This window comes from Megalops cyprinoides, chromosome 13 (genome assembly GCF_013368585.1).
Source record: "Megalops cyprinoides isolate fMegCyp1 chromosome 13, fMegCyp1.pri, whole genome shotgun sequence".
Lineage (NCBI taxonomy): Eukaryota > Metazoa > Chordata > Actinopteri > Elopiformes > Megalopidae > Megalops > Megalops cyprinoides.
Window position 1 is genome coordinate 22,068,135 of NC_050595.1, and position 25,934 is coordinate 22,094,068.

Below are 25,934 nucleotides of genomic sequence, written 5' to 3' on the forward strand. Positions count from 1 at the left end.
TGTTCAAGCATGTGATACTCAGAATAATGCATCGTGCTTGCATGTTTTTTTGTATTTCCTCACTTACTACGGAAATATCAGGTTATTTTTAATTCATTGAACGATGCCCTTGGACCCTCTGATCCTTCTTTCAATGTTAATACCAAAGAATCACATTGAATGCTATTCTCTGACTTGTTTACAGGCATATATGTGTTAGTCACACTTGCTGCTTATAGCGTAAATACAGAAAGATGTGTACGTGTTTCTTTTTGGATTCACAGCTACTCGATGCTGTGCATCACTGAAAGAGAGGCATCCGAGTCAATCTGATCTAAAGTCAAGTGGCGATAGCCAGCCATGGAGGAAAACACACAGGTTCTTTTGCGCAAATGTTTGAACCATGTCTTGTACGTAACTCAGCGAGGCACTTGATTGAGAGCTGGATCGCAACGCTTATTCCCCAAATCTCTGATGGCCGCCCAGTCTCCATTCATGTCTGTTGTGTTGGGGCTGTAAGGAGGCCTGATGATAAATCTCCTCTCCCGCAGTGAAAGGTCTGCACACAGCAGACCGAGCAGATGACGTGTGTTTGAAATCAGCATGCTGCAGCACCCCTCCCCTGCCCTGCCTGCTATCCCACGTCTTCACAAAGCCCTGTCATTTACTGAGTCCTCCAGCCAGACTGTACCGCAGTCCTACTGAGAGAGAGGAGGGGGGTGGAGAGAGAGTGAGAGAGGGAGACAGACACAGAGAGAGACACACACAGAGCAAGAGAGAGGAAGAGAGAAACAGAGGAAGAGAGAGAGGAAAAGAGAGGGAGAGAGAGACACTGAGAGGCAGGGAGAGATAGACAGAGAGGGTGAGAAGGAGACTGAGGGAGGAAAGGGAGAGGGGAGAGAGGAGAGAGAGGAATTAAAAGAAAGATGAAGATGAAGAGGTAGACAGAGTAGGTGGAATGGGAGACAGTGAGAAAATGGGGGAAGGAATTTGAGAGATAGAAAAAGAATAAGAAATAAATAAAGAAATAAAAGAAAGAAATAAAAATAGTGAAGAAGGACATGAAGAGGAAGAAACAGGCACAAGAGATTGAGAGAGAAAAAGAAAAAGGTGGAGATTTATAGGAGGTAAAAAAAAAATACCTCAAACCAAAGGAAAAATATGTCTCTCCCAATTCAAAGAAATGAATGAGCAATTCAAATCCCCAGTCTTACCCTGCACTCACACCAGTAGCGACAACAAGCAGCCGGAAGTCATTCATTTCCAATGGTCGCTGGGTGACACTAAACGACATGGCGCAGTGAGTCGCCTGGCGACAAAATCGCCACGATTTGGCGACCAAAAAAAGTTAAGCAAACTTCAACTTTATGCAAATGAGTCGAGCAACGGCCAATCAGAGGGCAGATGTGTTCTTATATTCTTTCACTATGAAACGTTTTCTTAAACTTTAGTTCCTATATTAGCGTTTTAGTTCCCATAGCCAACATGGAGGAGAAACTGATTGCAGCTGTTGCTGGCTTTACTGTCCTGTACGATACATCCCTGTCCATTTACAGGGACGTTAATAAAAAAAATGATGCATGGAGGCAGATCTCCAAGATTGTTGGGATGAGTGGTGAGGTTTAATGGCGAATTTAAGCAGTTGTCAATGACGCTAGCTAAAATTCCTCATGAACAGTACATATGTGAATGATTGTGAGCCGGACTTTTTTTTTTTTATAAGTGCATCAACTAAAACCGTTCACTGTGCACCCACAAGGATCTCCGGCGGCGTTGTCTCCACGCATGGATAGCGGCGATCGACTTCACAGTCCATGGTGAAACAGTAGTGTTTATAGCAAGATCACACTATTTATAGGAAAATAAATTCCTCCAAAACATATTTTTCAGTGGGAATGCACCTGATTTGTGGGTTGACGCATATATTGGTTGATATATTAATAGGCCTGCCTTTAGGAAATTACAAACATACAACTCCATGATGAATATAGCAAAGACGATGTAAATATAACATATAAATAAAAATAAAATATAATATATATTCATAAATTTTTTTAGTATATACATTGTTTTTAGAAGGGAAGGGGAAATGGTGAGGGGAGACATGCAGAGACAAAGTGAGGAGTAGGAGAACCGGGAGGTGGGAAAAGGGAAGGAGAGAGAACTGGTGAAGGAGAAAGATTTGGTGAGAGAGAGTGTGAGAGAGAGAGAGAGAGAGAGAGAGGAAGAGGGTGAGGGAGAGAGAGACTATCACCCTTCTCCCATTTCCTGCTGGATTTGCGATTCTCATCATAGCCTCTGAGAGAGTCGATACAGATTGAATATGAAGAGAATTATGTTACACCATTGTTGGACAACACTGTCCTCTGTTAATGTAAATACACCCACCGTAAATGCACTCACATTACCATGTAATTGAATCCAATCGACTTTAATAATGGAGGCTAATAACTGTGCCTTTGATCAGTAGTGAAACACTAGCTACTGTAACAGTCTGCTCTAATCTCAAAGCAGTATTTATTATTTTAGTGGTGAAACTCCTCTTGTGACATATTTCCTCGTTAATCACACAAATTAAATCTATGCATTTTGATGTTTAAGTTGAAACTGTATCTTTCTGACCAGCAGTGTGTTTGGCTTTATCTTGTATTTTCCAAGAGAATGAACTTAACATTGCCAACTCGTGATGGCAGCCTCGTCAATAAATCTCCCTTAAACTTCCCTTTACTGAACCCTTAAAGAGAAGATGGCGTTTTCATGTGGAGCATCACAGTGACATTGCTCTGTTTGCGACAACCACAGCAACACGCGCGCATTGTGGAGACCCAGCACAGCTATTTGCCCAAAAGCAGGAAGCGAGCGATCGCAGCTGCCAAAAACACACGCCGCACGAGGAGCTCAAAGGCAGATGGCACATTGTGGTTTACCAACACCGCGCCCACGGTTCACAAAGCACCGCGTTAACCACAATGAGATAACTTTCCAACAGCATGTTATCGCTCCCCCGTTTTACTGTCACTTAGTCCAGCTGATCGCAGCAGCTGTTAGCCGTGTTTTATGGTGGCTCCAAAGAACCCGAGCTGCTGGCAGGATGAGCTCTAATTACGGGGGTTAGGAACCCGAGGAGCGGGCGGTGACAAATTAGCCAACGGATTTGCAGCACCAACGGGCTGTATGAGCAGGGGTAACCTTCCAAATGTGTCCCAAGGCCAGGGCCTGAATCTCCCCTCCTTCTCACCTTTATCAAAAGCAATCACATGGGTCGTATCAAGAGACATAAAAAAGGAAAAAAAGGTCATTGACCTGAAGCACCTTTTCATGGACAACCACTCCTGAAGGGACCACCCTCTCTGCACATGTATTGATAATCAACCCATTTGGTCATTTTTATTCTCCTAAAGCAGGGTTAAGGAGAGTGGGGTTAAAGAGAGCAGGGCTGTAATTTAAGGCCTGTTCCTCACCCAGCCTCAGTGTCACACTGTACTGCGAAACTCAGTGAAACGCAAACTCCAGTGGGACATCCACAGCGGAACGAATCTGCTTTTGACAGCGGTGGAATTCTCGCTCTGACTTTTCTTAGCTCTCCTATTTTTAGAAGGTGTGTGTTTTCACACAAGCTCAGAGGTGTACTCCTGTTAATTGGATAATTCCATTTTTCTTATCAACCCCTTGAAGTTCAAACGTAATGATACACTTCCTTTTTTTCTATCTCGCTGTACAAGTGACAGTTTTTCACGTCGTGACTAAAATAGTCTTAATGTTCATGAAATTAAATCTGAATTTACTATCACTTACACATTTGTTCAGCATTGCTCTTCATATTCACCTTAATAAAATACAGTACATCACCTGTGTACTCAAAAGCTAACTTTAGACTAGCCACAAAAGGTTAGCAGAATTTAGACTTCTTTCAAACAAAATTAATCTTTGCCCTAACATGAAGTGGATTCTTGAATTTATTTTTTTCACGTCATGACCTCAGTGGCAGAAATTAACTCAGTATTTTGTTTAAGAAAAGCAAACGTAGATTTGCATGTTGAAAGACAAAGTACACAGCAGGTATTGGACTGAATAGAGGGTTTGTTAACAATCCAAGAGATGACCCCACCAAACTGCCCCATTGGTGTGATACCTACACTGGACCGTCAGCTGGATGGAGGCATTGGTCATCCCCACCACGTTCGCAGCTATGCAGGTCAGCAGGAAGCCGTTGTCATCCCGGCTCACATTGACCAGGGTCATGTTGATGGAGTGGACGTTCTGCCCATAAACGTTGGACTGCAGGAGGAGAAGAAGACATGGGGATATGGTAGCAGCTGTAGGGTAAGTCATAGAAACCATTCTGGAGCCATGTCACCTGGAAGGACGCTCTTACTCACCTGGTGTGTGTCGATGGAATGAAGGCCATTGATGTTCCAGTCCACATCTGGGAGCGGTGCTCCCGTCCCATTGCAAGTGACAGTGACATTGTCTCCCTCAATCACCGTCAGGTTGCTGTGTGTCACACTGATTTCTGGCAGGTCTGGGTGGAGATAGAGACAGGACATTGGTTACAGAATGCTGCCAAACACTGTAATCTTTGAGAGGACTTTGAAAGGACCCTCCCACTGCTTTTCAACATCAAAAACCCAGAGAGATTTGTGTGATCTCAGAGGTTTTACATTCTTCTTTTTTTAATAAACAAAGATTTACTGATTGATTAATTGATTCTTTGCCAATTATTGACTGATTGATTCATAGACAGGTTAATTGACTGAACAACAAATTAATTGACTGTTTTTTGATTGATTGATTGATTGATTGATTGATTTTTGTAAACTTTCAAGTGGTTTACTATACAGATGTCATGTACCATTTAAATGTAAATATGAGGAGTTTCACCAAACAATTGAGAAAGCTGAGTGGTCCTACCACAGAAGGAATTGTTCATGTCCTGTAAGGGGATCCTTGCAGCCCCGTTGTAGCAGTAGAGCTGCTGGTTGTGGAGGCCAGCCTCTCCTCTCTGCTGCCAAAGCTGAATCCAACGGACGTCACAGCCACAGTTAAACACCACGTCGTCAAGCCTCCTGTGAAGGGCAGAGAAAGCGAATTGGAAATGAAACAAAAGGAGCACATGTAAAGACACAAACGCAAGGCAGCTCTTCTCCAGTGACATCCAGTTTCAGCCTGGGACTATGCCATCAACATCCCAACATCAGCCCAGGTCCCTAACTACAGGCTGTGGATTTAGTGAAAGACATCTCAAGTTCATGTCTTTCACATCCAGGCTTGAAATCTAAAGTCACTGCCTTAATGAGGGGGTGTCATACTGGGACTATGTATGGAGGTGGAACTCCCTCTGAGTGCACTTCAGTGTCACAGCTGTTTACATTAGAGGACATTTTATGGTAAAAATGTGCCTTGTTTTTTAGAGGAAGATCGTTTCCCTTGCAAGCACAAAAAACTCTAATTTGATTGAAATACCTGTTGTGGTGGTGGGTTAAGTTAAGGTGAAAAATTCACACACACACACACACACACACACACACACACACACACACACACACACACATAACAACAACAACAACAACACTGGGGTAGAAAAATGATTTATGAAGTGGTGCCCTTCTTAAACCAGAGCAGCAAGCAAAAATATTTTGGAAACAGAAGTCAAAGAATGACCACCAAAATAGCAGGCCAAAAACTCCTTCTGCCGAAATGGTGCACGGTTTGATTACAATGCATAAATGCACAGTGCTGATGTACAGTAGCTTCCCCAGGTGTTCTTCTGGAAATAGAAAGAGACAGTCATTTCTACCCTGTGTGGGCCTGAAATACTGAACCAGCAATAAGAAGCTGGAGAAAAACACGGGCAGATGGGATTGTGGGTTCACTTTCTGAGGGGCGCACTTCACCGGGTTGGTGGCAGCCTGCTGCTGGCGGAGAGGTGTGAAGTGGATGCCTGGTGATGATGTGCAGAACCAACACCTCCTTGACACACCCACCCACTGCATTAGCAAAAGGTGCGAGGTCCCTGAGAGCCTGACTGATTGGCGTGCTAACGAAGCCCATGACACTAATTAAAGAACATACAAGCACACATACACATGTACACTCATATACACACTCTCACTTGCAGGGTGCGAAATACAGGGGGTCTCGGGGGGTCCGAGACCCCTTGATTGACACTTGAGACCCCCTGAAAGCCTCAAGAGCAAAATTTTGGGGGGTCTCTGGAAAAATCTTTAAAAAATTATTTGTCACTTACAATTGTCACTAAAAATGTCTTTTAACCCTTAAAGCCCGACAGACGCAGCCTGTCTATGCGATGAAGTGTTGGCGAGAAAAATAATTTTGAATTTACATCAGATTTAATCATAGTTACAATCTGCATACAGCTCTGCATCCATCTCCATATCCATTACTCTTGTTTAAATTACTCATGAACTTTGTCATTGCATATTTGTACATACCGAAGTAATCACGTTATGAAGACAAATCAAACTTCTGCAAAGCAATATCTTTACTAATTTCTTCACCCATTTTCACAATCCTGGTTCTCGGCTGAATAAGTCACGAAGTCCCTATCACTTATACCGCATATCAAAATAAAGAGCAGAACTTTCCGATGATACTAGTTGTTTCTCTGTGTGACAGAGCGTTGTTGAGTAATCCGGTTTTGAAATCACAGCAAATTTCTGCATTGTCTCCGACATAGGGCGGACATTACATCTCAGTTTTTATGAAAAATAAACACAAAATAATTCAAAAGTTTCAAAAAGATTCAAAAGTTGTGGTCAAAAGACATGTGCAGGTTTTCATAACATAAAGCACATTCTTCATCCATTGATTCAGTGACAAGACTTCAGTGAATAAAACAATGACATTTATTTCCATTAGGCACTAAGCACATATTTTTTTTCAAATTGCTAAGTCATGTGAATGATATAAGCCTTGGTGATGTGTGTACAAAGTGTATATAGCCTAGTTGATTGCCTTGGCTTGCATCCATGAAATCTTGTATATTGCGTATTGAGTCTGTGTAAGACTTCAGCATATCACCGGAGCACTAGGTAGGGACACACCTGCCAACACTCCCGTTTTTCCCAGGTTTCTCCCGTATTTCAAGGCCATCGCCCTCCCGTTCTGTTGCTTCTCCTGGGAAACTCCCGTAATTTGCATGGCAAACGTTATTATGCATAATCGTCATGATCCATAAGTTTTGTATGTTTGTCAGACGCCACCCAAGTTGCCAGATCGTCTATGAAACACAATCTTCACACACAATCCACACACTACATACAATTATTTATTTACTATCCACAACCCCCCCCCCTAAAAAAACCTCCCATATTTTGAAACCTAAATGTTGGCAGGTATGGGTAGGGGGGACCCCCCGATTGCCAGCAGGTATTTTGCACACTGCTCACATGCATACACACATATGCACATTGACACACACGCAACAAAACATACACATGCTTACATGTATACACACACATTAACACAAATTCAGCAAAACACACACACACCGTGTTGTGGTGTTCACCTTGTAGAAGGCAGCAGAAGGTTTTAACAGAATAGCAAATAACTTTGTTATTTAGTCTGTGTTACTTTCCAACTTCAATCTCAACAGGAATTTGTGGGGCAACAAACTACTTTCAATCTCCTCCACAGTAAAATCTGGTTTAATTACACCAACCTCACTTCTCAGAACAGCAATGCTTTCAGTGTGAAACACTTCATCCTAAACACAATCAAATGATGGTACCAATATTTTCTGCTTATACCGCATACAGAATGCATCTTCAGAATAATACATTCTAAGTGTCTGTTAAGTGTTGATTTGGAGTTCAGTTTTGCCTAGTATTAGAGAAACACAGGTGCATGTTAAGTGTTTTGTTCAATCAGTGCTGCTTATCCCCCTTTACTGACAACTTTGAGATGAAATATTTAAATATTTAAATGCAAGTTTATTGAAGAATTGCATAAAAATACATTGAATGCAAATACACAATGGAATGAAAAAAAAAATCAAATAAAAAGTGTAACTGAGATAACAAATAAGTTACGTAAAAGCAAAAAAACCCTGTAACCTGCCAGAATCCTGTCAGAACCCTGCCTCCAGCAGAGCACCCAGCGTCACATCACACTGTGTGCAACGCTGCAATGCTGCTGAGTTCAAAGGGCTTCTAGTCAGCATCCTCACAATGTAGGTGACAGAGAGATGAGCACTTCTTTTTGCTGCCTTTTCTTATGACACACTCCTCTGTCCCAGATGCAACCAAAATTCAAAGGAATTTTCATTATTGGGCGTGAGATCCTATCAAGGGCATTCCCAATCTATTTCCACTTCACAGACCCATGAAAGGTTGATAAATTTGCAAGAAGGACTGAATATAATTTTGGTAACTCTGTGCATGTTCACAGTTTTCAATAATATGAATACAGTTTTTTCAACACGGTAGCATTTTTTAATTGTTTTGTCATACCAGCCACAGATGTAGCCTTGTGAATTTTCATGTAATCATGAAAAACCACGCTGACTATTACTTCTCAGCTTCCTCTGGAAAAGTATATTTCCCTTTCAAAAATCAAGTAAACACCAACGTTAAAAAGATAGCCCATGTGTTGTTAGTGAGTGTCTCAGATTAGGTTGTCTGAGTTAACTCAAATAGCTAATACTGAAGTTATTTTTTTAAGTGTATGTAACTAGCATTACAGCAAAGTATTGCATTTTGAAGTGAAATTTTGTATTAAAGTAAGTCTGAAGAATGCAATGTCAAATAAAGCAATAACACTTTCTCATATATGTTCATAAAAGTCAATTTCATATTTTTGCCTGGAAGGTCCTAAAAATATGATCAACATGATATTGTACTGAAAGTCTTGAGCTACTGTTTCTTCTTATTGTTATTGTTGTTGTTGTGATTACATTTATCATATGGGTGTTTTCTTTATGGAGACCAAGCTTTGGGCTTTGTTAAGCCACACACAATTAGGTTAGCTATTCTTAACCACATCCATTGGCTCTATACCCTACTGGCTGTGCCGAACACTTCTCAAAAGAATATGCACTTCTTAGACTCTAGGTATGTATCTTGACAATGCTTTTGCAGTTTTTGACAGACCTGAGTTACAGTATTCATACTGGCATTTGATTTTTAATAATCTGCAACCACATTACTCCAGGTTAAGACAGAAAAATACAGGCAGGCAAAACAAAATGAATATCACTTGATTCTCCCATGGTTTCTTATTGATGGTGCTGCACCTGAAGTACATAATGCAATTACAGATATGTGACTTCTATATGAAATGAATAGCAATAAGATGATATAAGGCACAATGCAAAGAAACAAATTTAAAGGCTAAGGAGATATAAGGAAATCCGGTACACTAGCAAACACGTAGAGCAAGCTAATCAATACTTATGGATTACATTCATAAAAATGCAGAAAGGGGTTTTTTTATCGTAAAGCAATTTATTTCCTTCAGAGAAATAAAACAGCATTATAGAGAACATCCTCTGAGAGTCAGCTAAAAAAAAATTACATTCAAAAGGACTGGTCCAGTATAACGGACTGTATTTTACTCTACCTGATCAGCAGGCTCAGTCACAGAGCTTGATAAAATCTCTTGGGCCCTATCGGTTGGTCTGATGGTGCCATATATAGCGGATTAAAAATTGTCATGGGACAGTTTTGTATTCTCCCTGCCAAGTATTGATCTACAGTCAAGCGGAAGGGCAGAATCAGTGATCTCAGTGTTCCGAATGACAGACTCCTATTCTCTGTCTCTTTCCTGTTTTGATGCTCTTTTCACACTTCGCTACAATGAATTTCACTCCGTCTCCAACTGGCTCACGTAACAAAATCAATCCGGAGCCATTTTTTCTTCTCCTCTTTTTGGGTTAATTTAGTGAATGTGATTTTTACCCACATAAAACAAGGAGAGGAGTTATTGTCAGCTTACTGCAGAACCCAGGGCAAGATGTGAGGAAACTAAGCCAGGATATGCACCTGCTTCAGGCGTTTTCATGAAAGCAAATCTCTTTTAGAAAACCTCCAAATGCTTTTGCACATATTTGATGCATTTATTGATAGATTTTCTGAATCATGCTATGGAATTTGGCAGATGGGCTGGGAACCCTACATCCCGGGGCAGCAATTCCTTAACTGTAATTTCCCTCCATGTCTGTCATTTTTAGGTAATTTTTTTTTTTTTTTTTTTTTTTTGTGAGAACATGCTTCAGAGGTAGAACTCCTAAACCACGCACAAACACTGCAGGCACAGCTCGGCCCGAGTTCACCCTCATTGAAAGCTTGTGGTACAGTTTTCCACATGAATACAACACTTGGATATGGGTTCATTTTTAACCTTTCGGAAAACTACAATCCAAGGTATTTGGAACTGTTCACCTCAGTAACATGAATGAAATAAGCAATCAGGCATGGTCACAACCAGAAGTCCATGGCATGTCTGATCCTACCCTCCCTACAGCAATTTAACCACAGTGTAAAAGAGCCCTTCCTCCAAGCCCTTGAAAAGTGCTTGCAAGATGGCAAAACCCCACCCTATACAGTACAGCACAGAACAGCATAATGGGTGACATCCCACAGTTATTTATTCAATCTTTTGGGGAAAAGAAGATAACCTCCCTCAATTACAAGATGTAGCTTAAGATATGAGCAACACAACATGCATATGTAATGTGGCACATGCTGAAAAATCCAATATAGCTGGAAAGCACTGAAAAGACTCTAACTATCCAGCTCCCTGAGTAATGGAAAGGAGAGGCTGTGCATTTTGGAAAAGGGAGCTACTTTTCAGAGCTGAAATTACACTGTCTCACACTTTAAGACTGTAAATATATGCACTGGTATTCTGCTGAAGGCCACAATAACCTGGGTCATTGTTAAGCATGTGCATTTTTAGGCTTTGATGAGTCTTGATCAAAGCCTAGGGAAGGAATTATGCCCCCCATTTAACAAATATACTCGTCTGCATACAGATGTAAGAAGATTACCTTCTCATATTAAGTACAGTGATAAGAAAGGTATACTGTAAATCCGGTTTTACAGGAGTTCAAGGTTTTAAGATTAAGATTAAAATATCTAAGTAACTTAGTAAGTAACAAGTCCAAATACCAAAAGGACACACGTGAAAATAAATAGATGTAAAACAATATTAAATAGAAACCAATGCCTTGCACATCATAACATTTTACACAATGTTCAAATACAGAGAAAATGAATTGCAGAGATGTAGGGCAAATGAAAAACACTACAGTACGTACAATGAATAAACCCAAAAATAAAACCTCAGCAAGGCTCTAAGACAAAAAGCGTGCGTAATGGCACACACCACACAGTATAATGGCTTATCCTAGCGGGACTCTGTAAGACGATTATAAACCTGGCTCAAATGAACTGTTGTGCTTTTGCCCAATTCACAATTCACATTAGAAGCATCTCGTAGCTATATTAATAGAGCTACATTACAAATAAAACATCTTGGGACTATTCTCGATGTTTTGTTTTTGTTTGCAACATATCTCCAATACTATTTTTGATTTAATTCTTCCAGAAATCCCTGTTTGCTGATCTGACACTTAAGATTTAACTGTACTTCAATGCATAAATAGTGTGAATAGAACATATTAACACTGATTAATGTTCAAAAGGTTGAAGCGGCTGCAACTGAAAAAAATGCAAGGTAGTGCAAATTTTCAGAGAAAAGTGTAAATCCCAGGTAACTAGACTGCGCCACTGCCATTTCTATGCATTAACCACTGCCATTTCTATGCATTGACGTTTTTTTATAAGATATCATAGTGTTAGCCTGTGAGAGGGAAACACACTCTCATTATTATTATCCCAGGATTATTTCCAGCAATAAAGGGGAAAAAAACAGTTTGCAGAGTAACAGCACTGTAACTATGAATAATGCTGTACTGATATTGGCATTACGTTTTGGTGTGGTAGGTTTGCTCTGCTTACCGGTCTACCGCACGAATATTTGATTTTCAAATCAACCACACTACACACATGGAAGGTCAAGTTAAGTTCACACAATTCAACATTTCCCTCCCCTGTGTCTGTTCACTCCGTGGCTACACTGTCAATTATGTTGCCAATGAATAAATGAACACTGAGCTGAGTTATTTATCATGGAGGTCTCCTGACACTTAGGGAAGTGGCAACTATCGTCTCTTTTATAATGAGCTAGACCCTACGTACTTGAAATCCCTAAGCAGGACCAATGGGGTCTCTCCAGCATGATATTCATTAGGAACACTACAGAGAGGTAAATATATCCTTAAACAAAGAGAAAAAATTTTTTGCTCATGACATTTAAAATGGGCTGATCTAAAGCCTGCACCAGTCCACTGTCATGATATAGACCTTTGGTTACCACGGCAATAACTGTGATACGCGGATGGCATCTCATTAAGAGATGAAGACGCCCCCTGCAGTCGTAATGCATCGAGGAAAACATGGCGCAGCAGTGGCATTCTGCGTGATTTGCATTGCCGTCAAGAGTTACATATGCTGTTGATGTGATCTCGAGAAACATCGCTGAATATTTCACCCGTGTGGGCAGTGGTTTGAGAAGCAGCGCAGGCTTGTGCGTGAAGAGGAAGAAAATTGAATTCTGGGTCTCTCTCACTTTCGGCAAGGTCTGAAATGAACAGAACAGTGCACTTGCCTTTGCCGGTGATTTAAAGCCAGCAGAAAAACAATGGCAAATTCAAACTTGTGAACACTGCGCTCTGGAGCCCAGCCTGCTTGGCAAATGGGCTGCAGGAAAATGACTGCTGCTCTGTACAGTACTATTTCCATCACTGTGACTTTACCTGTACCCACATGCAAGGGCCTTTTCTGTTGTTTAATCATTCTGTAATTACAGCATTATGGCTGTCTGTTGTAAGTACCTAATTATCAAGCGACTCTATCCAGCTGCACAGATTCTACAAAAATAGCCCCAAACAAGGATCAGAGTTCTATCAGGTGACCCGATCGTAGGGCACAGTTTAATATTCCAAGGTCTTCTTTCACACGTACAAGCCTCAGAGTAAAATTTAAATGAGGACTGAAACGGATCTAACCATCGGTGAAGAGACACGCACACAGACAGCGAAACACAGTTTTGATGTCTGATCACAGCGTTTGTGTTGCCAGGTATTGTTTTCAAATATGGATGGAATTAAAACTCAAAGGCATGAAAAATCATACATCAGTTGCAATCCGCAGAGATTTCACGGCCATGGTCCAAGCAGCGGGCAGGAGTCGGGCACAAGGATGTATACTGAGGGGAGGTGCTGTGCAGTTTGTCTTTTTATTTTCTTTTTTTTCCAACAAGCCCAGCTGAGAGTAGCTGCAGGGGTATCACTTTCATTGACCGTCGACTAAATGACACATGTCAATATGGATCCAGCAGGCCCAAAGAACGCGACAGCACTCACACAAGTGGCACTAATGGCGTGGCCTCAGAGAGCACGGTGGTCAAATAAGATCCGTGTGGGAATGTGACAGCTCGCCAGTGACCGACGGAGGGTGACACGACATGCTTTAATGTCCTCGCGTGTCAGATGGAGGGATCGTTGCCATATGAACAGGGCTGAGTCCTGAAGAGGAGATTTTCATTTCTCTGCTCTGACAGCCGCTAGTGAGAGTGATTCAATGGCTTGGTTGCTTGGGTAACATCACCACAACCAGCAGTAGTCTGTTTTTTTTTTTTTTCTTAAAGCAAGGATCTGTGCTCGAGTTGAAGATCTAAACGAAACCACCCATAACCTTTATGATTTTGTCCATCTGGTCACTAGGTTATATAAATGCTCAAAGCATATTTTGTGGGATGAATGTGAGTTCTAATTATAAGCTTTCCTGTCTGAATAAGCCCTCAAACACCATTACATTGACAAGAGAAAAAAAGAGGCACACTGATCAATATGAGTCAACATGGTTATGGCTCCTAAAACATTCTGTAACCCACCAGAAACAGTCTTTCTGGTTTTGCTTGCTTTTTGCACTAGAGTAATTACTAACATCTGCCAAGTGATAACCTGAGGCTACCAATCAATACCAACTGCCGTTTCGTACTGGGGAAACATTCAAATTATCTAGCGAGAGATCCTTTCACCGAGTCTCTCCGATCGGTGTTAAAGAAAAGAATGCATTTTGTTCTTCACTCACTTTGATCTTACTGCGCTTACTCCCTGCCCTGCGTCGAAAGTTACACTTGGAGAATGCATTCCCTTTTTAAATTCTCCAAGTTTGCTTTGGTTCCTCCTCTATCGCAGCCTTGCCATCGTCCTTCCGGTGCTTCCTGTTATTCTGAACACTCACAGTGTCCCTCCATAGTGGCACGAGGGAGAGAGAAGTCTCCTCCTTGTTCCTATCTGCCTTGTTTCTTTGTCATTGTAGCCTCTGTCTTGTCTATATTGTCAGTTTTACTGTCCCTTATTACTGGGTGCCTCCGAGAGGAGTCACAGGTCAGGTGTGGTGACGCTGATGGCGTTGGCAGACACAGAGCCAAAAGGGGTCGCCACAAAGTGACAGATAAAGTATGCCGTACCCTACTGTACACTAGCGAGTTTCTTCCCTCCCATCAACTGCCACTGTCATACACAATCCTGAAGGCAAATGCCAGCACTACCAAGCCTGCTAAAAAGGTAAAATGTATACACACTCAGGCTTGCATTTGCTCCGAACTTTGACTAATGCATTTCAGCAAAAACAAAACATCTGTTTTATTTTAATCTCACACATCATCAGGAGTTCGGCGGTCTCTGCAATTGATGAAAATCGCCTTGCAAGAATAAAAAAGAGGCTCCTTTTTTGTTAATTACAGCCCCATTTTTAATTGCCAGAACTTCCATTGAAGTTCCATTGAAAATAGTAACATTTAATAAAATTACATAACTCAAAATTAAGGACAAAGAGGTCTTCTGTTTGACACCTGTGCATTGTTATATTGTGAACTGCATATATAAACTGATGTCAAGAGCTGGATCAAAAAAGTCTATTACTGTACTAATGAAAACAACCATGTTAATGTCAAATTATTTACATCTGGGGAATCTGAAGTGTGACTTACATCAACCCTTTTTTGCACACACATGGTTAACACATACAACTGTACTGATGCACATTTAATTGTTCCACAGTTTTAATTGAGGCTTTAATCATTTAAGATTTCATTACGTGACTGATTACAGTGACTATTTTGGCTCTGGCATCTCACTGCGCATCTGATTAAAATGGAAATCTTTTCATTTCACCCCCTCTCTCCTGTCTTATTTTAGAGGCTTTATTTGCGTGCATCTGGGGAAAAATGAACTCCCTATAGAGTACATTTCCGCCTGCTGCTCTAAATTGGATCTACCTTCCCTCAGCTGGTTGGGCAAGAGCCCACGAAATAGGTACCCCTTGCATTGTGAGGATTCCAACAGCTTCTGAGCTAGAGCTAAGTCAGAACCATTCCAGAGGTGGAAGTGACACAATTAGGAATCATTGGGTTCAGGAATCAAGCTTTGGGTTTGAAACATGTTAGTAAATGACTGACCATCCTCATTTCACTGAAACTGCACAAGCAGTTCATTTGGGTAGGGACTTAGTGTGCTCATGATAGCTTATGAAAGCATCTACCCAGATTTTACCTCCAGCCATTCAGACATTCAAAATTATTTCGTTTTGAAATTCTCTTCCTTGGAATGTGGCTTTAAACGCATTTCTTAAGAAGATACTCCTTGCAGAATTTAACACGGCTACCCTGGCGCTGCTGTGGTCTTCCTTATGTGGAAGTAAGGCTTATAAAAAAGTCAACAGAATAAAAGAACCGACAGCAGGGCCAGCCTCCCTGTGGCTACAGAAGGAAGATGTCTGTAGACTGTGCAAATGTGCTTTTGTACTGCTACTGCAAATAATCTCCCATCATATCATCCTTGCAGCGGCTGTGGCGGATTTGCCATTTAGCAGCACCTCAGCCTGATACAATTCAGAGGCTTGGGACGGGGGTGCGCCGTGCATCGCTAACTCGACTCCCTGGGCCAGAGGACACGGACAAAAAAAGGTCAGATTCCCTTTTTTCACCCTCTGTAAACCCAGAGAACGCGTTTGATTGTGTGATACAAATCCCACACTCAGACCTGTCCCAGACGGAAGAATGCCAAATTCTAAAGACTGTAAAGGACTAATGCAAATCATCCTGATTTATTAACATTACACTGAAAATAAATAGATGACGATAACAATGAAAACACAGAAAATGATGACAAACGAACAGAGAAACACACCTAATTTACATTTAATATGTGTATAAATATATTTTTTAGCTAAGATATATTTAGTTCTTTAGATTATTGTATGTTATGTGTTGCATATAGTGTTTATGTATATTGCATGATTTTTCTGTCCTCCTTTCCCTTTCTCTTTTCATGATTGTTTTATTTGCTTGGGAAATCAGCTGAAAAATGTCCACAAGAAAAAGATTACCTGCATACTGCAACTTTGTTGAGGTTTGATGCTAAGGTTTTTTTTCCCTTTGAATAGGCTCATTTGGAGGGAGGAGTTGGCATGGTCTGTTTCCTTAGAAATAACATTAGGGGTACATCTATTTACCGACCCAGCTCAATGCTTTGCTTTTGAAAGGAAAGTGCTCTTGAATTGGAAAATATTGAGACCTGTGCTTCAATGTCTATGCCTTGTTAAGTACTTTAAATACAAATATTACAAAGAGCTGCTACAACCTGTTCCCCTGTGAGTAGCATTAGGGTTGAAAATGCATATGTAGTAATTGTACAGAACACTTGTCTGTGATCATTACAGTACAATAAATTTGTTAAATATGTGTTTGTGGCTTACAGAGTGTTTTGAAAGAGTTGACTCTCACAGGATGGATCCGCATGGCTCAGTACAATACTTTGATTCAAAAAGAATGAGTGGTTCATGAATGATGTAGCTCAACTGTCCATATTCTGTCTGAAAAAGGATTACAATAGCTGGCGGAAGCAGTGTCAGATGCAGCTCGTAGCAATTTCTTTGATTTTTTTTGTTTTGTTTTTGTGTTTTCAGAGAGACTATTCATTATAGATCAGCTATATCTTTAAGAATAACTTTTTTTTTTTCTCCTGTGGTGTTTTTCAGACATTGTGCAAACTGCCATCCTCATTACAATTCTGTTACACTCATGTTCCCTGCACGTGTGCAAGGAATATTGGGAGCTGGCTCCCAAGCGGCTCAGATGGTAAAAGCGCTTGTTGAAGACAAACTGGCTTCATTCTGCAGGCGTGCAGAGGAGGGGTTGGTTCAGCCGAGAGTTTGTTCATCCTGTCAGTCAACAGTCACCACCGCTGACAGAACAGCTGAAAGGAGGGCTGTCAACGTCAAACAGCAAGAACAAGCGGAGCGTCCTGTGGAATGAGCAGGTGTGCATTAGCGAGAGATGTAAATGTAGGACACAACTGCCCCTAATGGCCTATCCCTGGCGACACCCCGGCAAGATCCGCGCGCATGAAGTTCAGCGTACTCCATGCACGACACCGAAGAGCGAAAGGAAATGCTTATTATTTGGGGTTAGATGAAACTCGCTTTTTCTTTTTTTCTGTAAAGCATTGCCCAGCTGAAATCTACTGAAGTTGTAAAGCTGAAGATAGCCTTCACAAATCAAACATTTCAGTACCTTTTCTTCCACAAACGAAACACTCAATTAAAAACAACAAAAAAAAAACTGCATTTGAAACACCTTGTGGAACACACGCTCGTTATTTCCAGGGAACGGCTAATTGGATGAACTTGAAGCACAGAAGTAAACACTACACAAACACGGTTTCACTGCCTGAGTGTCGCCCATTTTTTTTTGCATCCCCTGAAAGATTATAATTACGGACACTCAGGTCATTAATAGTATTTTTTGACAACAAACAGATACCTACAGGCCTATTCTTTCTGCATCTCCACAAAAAATTATGTTTCTGCTAATAAGAAAATAAAAGGATTAACTAGATGTGACTGGCATTTAATTTTTGTGTTATTGTTGTAACCATGAATGCAGATTCTATATAGAGATTGTATGAGATCAGGGTATAGAAACAGGACTGGGAGCAACAAAGATATTCAATACCGTTGTAATGGCCAATTGAAATGGCCACAGTCTCCAGGTTTTTGGACTCCAGATTTTCACTCCAGATCAATATTGTATGTTTTATTTCCAGATTTTATCCATTTTTGTGCAAATATGTACTGTAGAAATAAGAATTAATATCATAACCAGAAGTGTCAAAATAATAAAATGTTAATATGTCTTAAATTGGCACACTACAGAACAAAAAACAGAAACACATACAGAAACAATACATGTTTCCTATATATTTTTTGTGGAAAATTGTTTGAATTTACACAATTGAATCCATTTTGAGACATAAACATAAAGGTTTATATTACAAAGGTTTGAACTCAAAGAACCACAGTGTGAGACGTTCTGTTTCAGTTGACCATTACAAATATTTCCCTCACAATTTTTGCAAGATTCACAGCCCCTACTGTATGTACCTTCCTACTGGATTTATCCCTGTGCTTAAAAACTGACCGCAGTGATGGGCCATCCCACGCAGGTCCAGGTCCCCTTGACCCTCTGCACGTTTCCTAGCAAGTCGCTTTGGTTTGAGTGAGCCTGCCTTAAGCTCAAGTCCATAACCCATAACCACTTTCCCTGCACCACCCCACCCCACCTAGTTTCTCATCCTGAATCAGAACCCTCACTTTCTTGTTTCCATTCACCCCCTACAGGGCTGGCTCTCCCCTTGCCCCCATGATTCTCTCTGCCTCACTCCTCCCCACCCTCTCCTCACTACCCTCCCTCTCTCTCTCTCTCTCTCTCTCTCTCTCTCTCCCTCTCTCTCTCCCTCGTCTGTGTCTCAGCTCAGTAAAGCGGCTAATGTCCAATGCCGTGCTCGGCGAGGGAGCCTATTTAAGCAGACAGGGATTGGCAGGTCTCTGCGACAGGACGTTTGATAAGGCAGCAGGTTCCAAGAGCCCTGACCTGACCGCGCAGGTCATTTCCCAGCTTGTGATTACCCCTCCTCACCTGGGGAGTCTGGCGGAACCGGGCGTAGGACTTTTCACCTCACTTTTTTTTTCCCTTTTTCCTTTTTTTTTTACACTGGAAAAATAAAATGACTAATTATGAAATGATGTCTTTTGCCTTTTTTGCCTCGTTTTGTTTACTTGTATGCTGTTATCATTTTCCCCCCTGCAGTGGTATGAAAGGCAACCGTGCATATAAAGATTTGCACAGATTTTAATGAGACACAAGGGCAGTGGTGTGTGGATCATGAATACTGGCCGTCCTGCTCCACTCATCCAGCCACCACACAGCCCCCTCTCCAGTGCTCACCTCTATCTGATTATACAGGACAGTTCAGAAAGATCTGCCCTTCGTTCTGTGGGGTCTCGTTTCCAGCTGTGACCCTACATGGGTGCGGCGCTATGGTGACCAACTAATCGGCATTGAGTGACTCGCAAATGCACACTGGTTCAGCTCCTGCTGGCCCTATAATTATTTCCGCTTTTTACAGTACCTGCAAAAGTTTGTGCTGTTGAAATGAGTTCCCATTATGAAAGAGTACAAACGACAGAAAAAGACAGAATGACTTTGTTCCAGAGGGCCTTCATTTTTATTCAAATTGTAAAATGGCATTTATTTCACCTAGTTTGATCTTCCTTTATTAACATATTTGCCTGCCCTGTTGGGTACTTATCATTGACTCCAAACAGAATATTATTTTCATAATTGTGCATTAACTGTAACAGCCACCTGGAAAATGTACCGAATTTGTCCTGATTGAGTTCATTTTTCAGCATTTAAATGCATCTGGAAAACACATGTTATGGATGAAAATACAATAAACAACAGTAATTAAAATAATAATGTCAGAAGGTCTATACGTGTGCGTGTCTGCAGCCATACTGCTTTCTTGGCACATTCTAATGTTCTGTCAAGCTTTTAAGTCACGCCTTATCTCTGACTGGATGCCTCCCTTTGAATGCCATTCTCCTCACTTCCTGCCCAGCACAGGAACTCCTGTAGATTTTGAAATACATGTTGAATCTTAGACGAGTAATTACCTTTCAGCAACTTAATTGGTTGGCAAATGATCCTGACGTGCTTGTCGTGCGAGTGAATTGTGGTTTTCACCTATGGCAGGTTTACAAAAAGTAGTGAGAAGGGAGAGAGGCTCTGGAACATCCAAAATCCCTACTCCCAGGGCAGCCTGAGTAAGATTACTACACAGAAACATCCATGATCAGGTGCTGTATTTGACTAGCATCTGATTTCTTAGTGAAGTTGGTGACTGAAAATGAATGCTGCAGCCCTGAATTGAAATTCTATCTCCTTTTATATTTTACTGGGACTGAGGGAAGTGTTGAGGTGACTTTTTCCCATTTGGCGAGCCATGCGTCTCTATTACCTGTCACGGGCTCCATTTTCGCCGCTGCATTCCACACCTGAATGCACTGAAGCACATGGCACGCTTAAGCTGGGCGAGCATGAACTGCTGCACCTCGTTAAGATTGGCCTACTTTGCATCCGTCGCCCTCCACAGAGAAAGGTGCTTCTCGCTCTGTAATGTTTTGAATAAAGAATGCAAGGCATGCATAATGTAGGGAAAAAATGGATTTGTACTATCACGTCACACCATGTGAGGATTCTTATCGAAATGGCAGTCGTGGCGGACCGAGCTTAGGTTCAAAAAATGGCTTGTTACTTTATGGAAAAAGCCAGTTTGTTGAATGTGAGGAGCCGCAGTAAGCGAAGCTTGTGGTTCTGCCTTGAGTGTGAGCTAACCCAGGACTCGGACTCTCACCCGCTCAGTGGGAATACTCTTAATGATGTGTCACAATGTGTCGGAACCAAATGTAACAGACATGGATTCATTACAAAGTAACATTTATGCTGACCTATCAAAAATACTGAGGTGACTGTATTTCTCTGGGATAAACGAAACACAAGACACCCACACACACACATACACTCACTCTATCACATAGTCTCTCCTTTCCCTTCTCTTTTCTCTCCTCTGTCTCTCCAACACACACATGTATGCACATACTCTCTTCTCTCCCCTTTTTTCTTATCTGTCTCCTTATCTTTCTCACACATGCACTCATATTCCCTCTCTCTCTCTCTCTCTCTCTCACACTCTCTCTCCCTCTCTCTCTCTCTCTCTCTCCTCTCCTTGTAAGAGTGGGGCAACCCTATAAGTAAGACGGGCCCTCTCGAAGGAGCTGCCCTGCTTCCATGGCTTAAAATAACGCATCAGAGTGGGCTGCTTTTAAAAATACCCCTTCCTGCTTTGTTCCTCTTCCAATGTGATGACAAAGCAAGGCACGAGCAGGTGGCATTTCAGAACAGACCCTTAGATCCATGCGACAGCAGGGGTCAGGCCATATGGAGGCCTGTCACACATCTGCAGTAATAATTACAAGGCGAGACTTTGCTCTGATGTTTTCCCTGGAGGACGACCAGCGAGCAGATCTGCTTCATAAACACATCGATTGCTCATGCGTTCAAGGCAAACAAGCAAACGAGGTCAGTTTTGCCTCCAACAGGACCATTTCCTTTTATTTGCACATCTTGATTAAGTCTCGGGAAAATGACTCAGAGACTGGCGTGTCATCCCACGGCAATAACGTTTAATCTCAGGAAAGCTTTTCATTTGACTCAATAAACAGCTTTCCACAACACAGAAACCAAACAGAACTGAACCTAAAGAAATCTGTTTTTCAGCTGATAGATGACATGAGCATAGCTATATTAAAAAGATGAAAGATGAAAACAGGTGATTTTGAAATTTTGTCAGGTTTATAAAGACGAAGGTTAGGGCTCTGACACCCGCTTCAAAGTTAAATGATATTTGCACGTATTGAAAACTTACAGTTCCACGAGTTGCAGATTCTGGAACAGCTGCCATTGTAGTGTCGTCAGGGGGTTCCTGGATAAGTTTCTGTTGGAGAAAGGGGGGGGGGGGGGGGGCAGGGGATTGGGGAGGGGGGAGAAGAGAGTAAACAAATTAGTCCTAGACTGTGTGTGACAGGCAGGAGAAGAAAACAAAATTTGAAAAACACCACCACCTCCATAAACAGCACAGCTGCAGGGAGCCGCAGAGTTCAACCAATTCAATAAGAAGAACTTGGTCATTTTCAAAAGAACAAATCCAATAGAGACACAAGGCCTTGGGTCTTAAAAGCCACCAAATTCAAGATAAAGACAGAGACTGAGAGCCTGATAAGGTATTTAACCAACACACTGCTTTCAGAAGCCCGGATTCTTTGATGGAACCATTTCTCTTAAAGCAGATGCTAATTTCATTCAGTCATTTCCAGGAGCTGCAGCCCTTCTGTGCTAATCTGCAATATGTATTTTGGTCAAATCTCTCTTTATTGAAGGAAAATTAAATTAGGATCAAAATGACATTTGAATATCATGTTGATACCCGGTGATGGGGTGAATTGCAGTGGAAGTGTGTTCATTATGGCAGCCCTGGAGAATATAGCAAGAAAAAAAAAATCCTGAACACATGACTCTAAAGTGGATACATGAATAAATATCATCATATGGAAATGAGCAACATCAAACGGCACATAAAAAAAGCCGTTTGGGGTCAGACGAGGCCCCCAGCAGCTGTTGTGGGATAGCAAGAGAGCTCACGGGGGGTGGAACGTGGAACCTGAGGCCTCAGTAACAGCCGTGGGTATCAATATGTGTATGTGGTCCATTATCTTTTATTAGGACTCGTTCCTCCCTCAGGGACGGTTGCCTTGACCCTGTCCTTCAGCCAGCCGCTCACCCAAACCTCACAGCTGCCCGGGGGACAGTACCGAATACACCCCGGCTCTGGATAAAAGGAAGCGGTGTACACCCCCCGTCCCGGTGAGGCACAGCAGGGCTGGGAGCACAGGGTGCGACACAGCACCATTCAGGTCAATCCACAAACTTGTGACATGTTGGGTTTTAAGGCCGTAAATGAGCTTTAATGCCATAGCGAGGGGAGTCTGGTATGAGCGGCTCCCCGTGTCCTTCCTACCCCCACTACACCCACTCAACCGGGGCCTGCTACTCCTACAAACCTTCAGAGCTCCGACTGGTCACCCCTCCAACACCCACTGAACCGGAGACTGCTGCCACTACAAACCCCAGTAACTGCTCTGACCCTCCACACCCGCAAAATTTGATACTTCTAGTCCTTCAAACGCCCAGAAACCCAGGTCTATAAGCCCTCCACAGTGAGCGAAGCATTTAGAGCCCTGGGGCAGCCAGTGGCAGTAAATCCACTTATGGATAAAGAGAGTCAATTGCCCTGCAGGGGGCTGACAAAACTGACCCCCCAATAATCAAATTATCACCACTCAAACCACTGCCTTTCCCTCCCTGCTTTGGCCTGGACCCCAATGTGCAGTCAAATGGAGACAAAGGACCATTGAAAATTCAGCTAACCCTTCAGTAGCAAAAAAACATGGCCATACTGTATCTGAACCATTCCTGCTCACACGTTTCATTACAGTGGCCTTGCATCTGTGCAGCTTGCAACATGCACCACTGTAAAGTCACGTGTCACACTTTTGTCCGTTTATCAGATTCTTCCCACCGTTGCTGCTGTAACCCACGGCGATCGGCCACAGTGACCGCTTTAAAGGAAGTTATTTATCTTTGCGCAGGTTGCTGAGATGCCGCTTGGGCTCAGCTCCTCCTCTGGCTCCGCTGAAACTCTCACAGCAAACACCGTTCCCCCCAATCAGGCCCGTTGCCATGGCAACAGCAGCGGGCTGAGGATCCTCAAGCCTTCACTGTTTCCTTCAATGCGGGCGGGAGGGGGGTTTGGATAACACAGCTCCGCAGGCAGAGGCGTCCTTGTCAAAAGCTCCAGAGGACCTCTGGGGGGGACCTCATTACCACAGGACAGGAAATGACAGAAGAGTCTTACGTGGCGACAGCAAAACAACGATTCTCTGAGAGGGATACACATCCTAATGCTTTTCCCATCACCAACACATACATTTCTGCAACTGACTCATATAAATATGTGTGTGTGTGTGTGTGTGTGTGTGTGTGTGTGTGTGTGTGTGTGTGTGTGAACAGGTTTACAACTCATTCTAATATTATTTTAATAAAGTCTGCATTTGTAGTGTGTTACAGAGGCTCTGGCCCTACTTTCAGTTATTGAAAGATTTTTACATTGAAATGATAATTATAAAGGTACAGAGTCCATGTAGTGGTAGTGTGAGACACTCAGTAAACCTCCACACTTTTCAAATCCTCTCAAATGGCAGAATCGTGAGCTGCAAAGAGAACAAGATATAGTTTTATCCAGAGGATATTTCTGACATAAATCCCTTCTCTTGATTGTTCTATTCAGTGAAATACTTCGTCAAACATGCAGACTTACAATGTAGACATCATTTAATAGCTGCACTTTTTAAGAAATGAGGTAAAAGTAACCATGCTGTAACGTCAAAAACAGAGCACAATCTAAAAGCCACTTTGTGTGATTCATTTTTAGAGCTTTGAGTCTGTCTTAGAGACTTAGCAAATATTCTGGATGTGTGGGCTGTTCTTTATTCAATTTGTATTAAACAAATGAACTATCATATTATATCTATCCTACAGTAATAAATGCGGGCTAAAACCGATTGATTGATGCTCACAGAGATTCAATGAGAGGCATTCACAATTGGGGTAGACAGTGATAAAGAGAAAATTCAATCACATGAAAATCGAACAGTCTCCATTGCCTGCATTAAAAAGAAAACGCCATTTTAGAGAGTTGTGTAGACCAAATCAATCACTGAAATTGTAGGAAAAAAAGCACAAAAAGCTTTTGTTGTGACGACTGTGTATGTAAGTTCCAGAGCATGTCCATGCATGAATGTATGTGTGTGTGTGTGTGTGTGATAGACACAGTGTGTCTGCATATGTGCGTCTACTGTATATTTACATGGGCGCAGGGGCTGGAGTGTGCGCCTAAGTGTGTGTAGGTGGGCTAGAGTGGTACAAGTGTGTGGGGGTAGGGAGGGGGTGGTACAGCTGATGAGATAGATAATAGACCTTATTAGCATAAACAGGGGGAATTATTGAGTCCTTCTGAAAGCTTCATTACCACTCACATCGCACTTGGTGTCCGCATGAACTTTTCATCTCTCCCGTTCTTTAATCAATGTATTGTCTTTGGTTCGTCGCATCGGCGCATTGATCACAAGATCAAGGCAAGAGCCGTTCCAGCCCCCATCGGGCAGGGATCGGGGTAAATAAACCTCCGGCGGTGGGCGAGTGGGCATGGTCTCGCAGAGCCTGGAGGTGCCAGTGTCAGCTAAGCCCCCCCCAACCAGAAAGCAGGATTCAAAGCGGGCCTCGTCCACCGAGTAACGAAGGGAAGTAAAACAGCGCCTTCCACAGGCCCCGCGAGAGGCGTTCGCAGGAAGTGTCCTTTTCAAAGGTCATCCCTCGCTACAGTGCAGAGAAATGTCAGCTAAAATTGGATTTGGGGGAGAGGGAACTAAATAAATAAATAAAGGCACCGTCAAACGTGATGTGCAAGCCAAAAGATGAAGGGCATGCGATTATTAAAATTGAAAAATTAGAGGCGGGGAAAATTAATCACAGCGTAAACAGGTCGGCAGGTTTCACCGGAACAAAGGAACGGGTGCCCTGTGAATCACTCTCACATCCATCTCCAAATGCTTCCTATTAAATCGGAATGATGTCCTCTTGCAAATAACTAATGCCCACAAAATCACTGGGAAGGAAATGATCGTTCACTGTAGGAGTAGAATATCATGTGTTGGGTTTAAGTTAGTCAAGGTGTGCACTGTATAGCAAAAGGAAGTACAAATCTGGTATTAATTCACCCTATTTATATAACATGAAAAGCGCTGTTTATGTTACGGCCCAGTCTCTGACAGAGGAAGAAAGTAAAT

General features: G+C 42.1%; 1 protein-coding gene across 1 annotated transcript in view; it reads right to left on the minus strand.

The window, feature by feature from the left end:
* Positions 1-25,934, minus strand: part of LOC118788376 (NT-3 growth factor receptor-like) — a 163,575-nt gene that overhangs the window by 80,376 nt on the left and 57,265 nt on the right. Inside the window, exons 4-7 of the mRNA XM_036544348.1 lie at positions 21,899-21,967; positions 4,891-5,045; positions 4,359-4,501; positions 4,116-4,257 (exon numbers count right to left, since the gene is read on the minus strand). Of these exons, the coding sequence (XP_036400241.1) occupies positions 4,116-4,257; positions 4,359-4,501; positions 4,891-5,045; positions 21,899-21,967 (509 nt within the window). The remainder of the gene's footprint in view (positions 1-4,115; positions 4,258-4,358; positions 4,502-4,890; positions 5,046-21,898; positions 21,968-25,934) is intronic.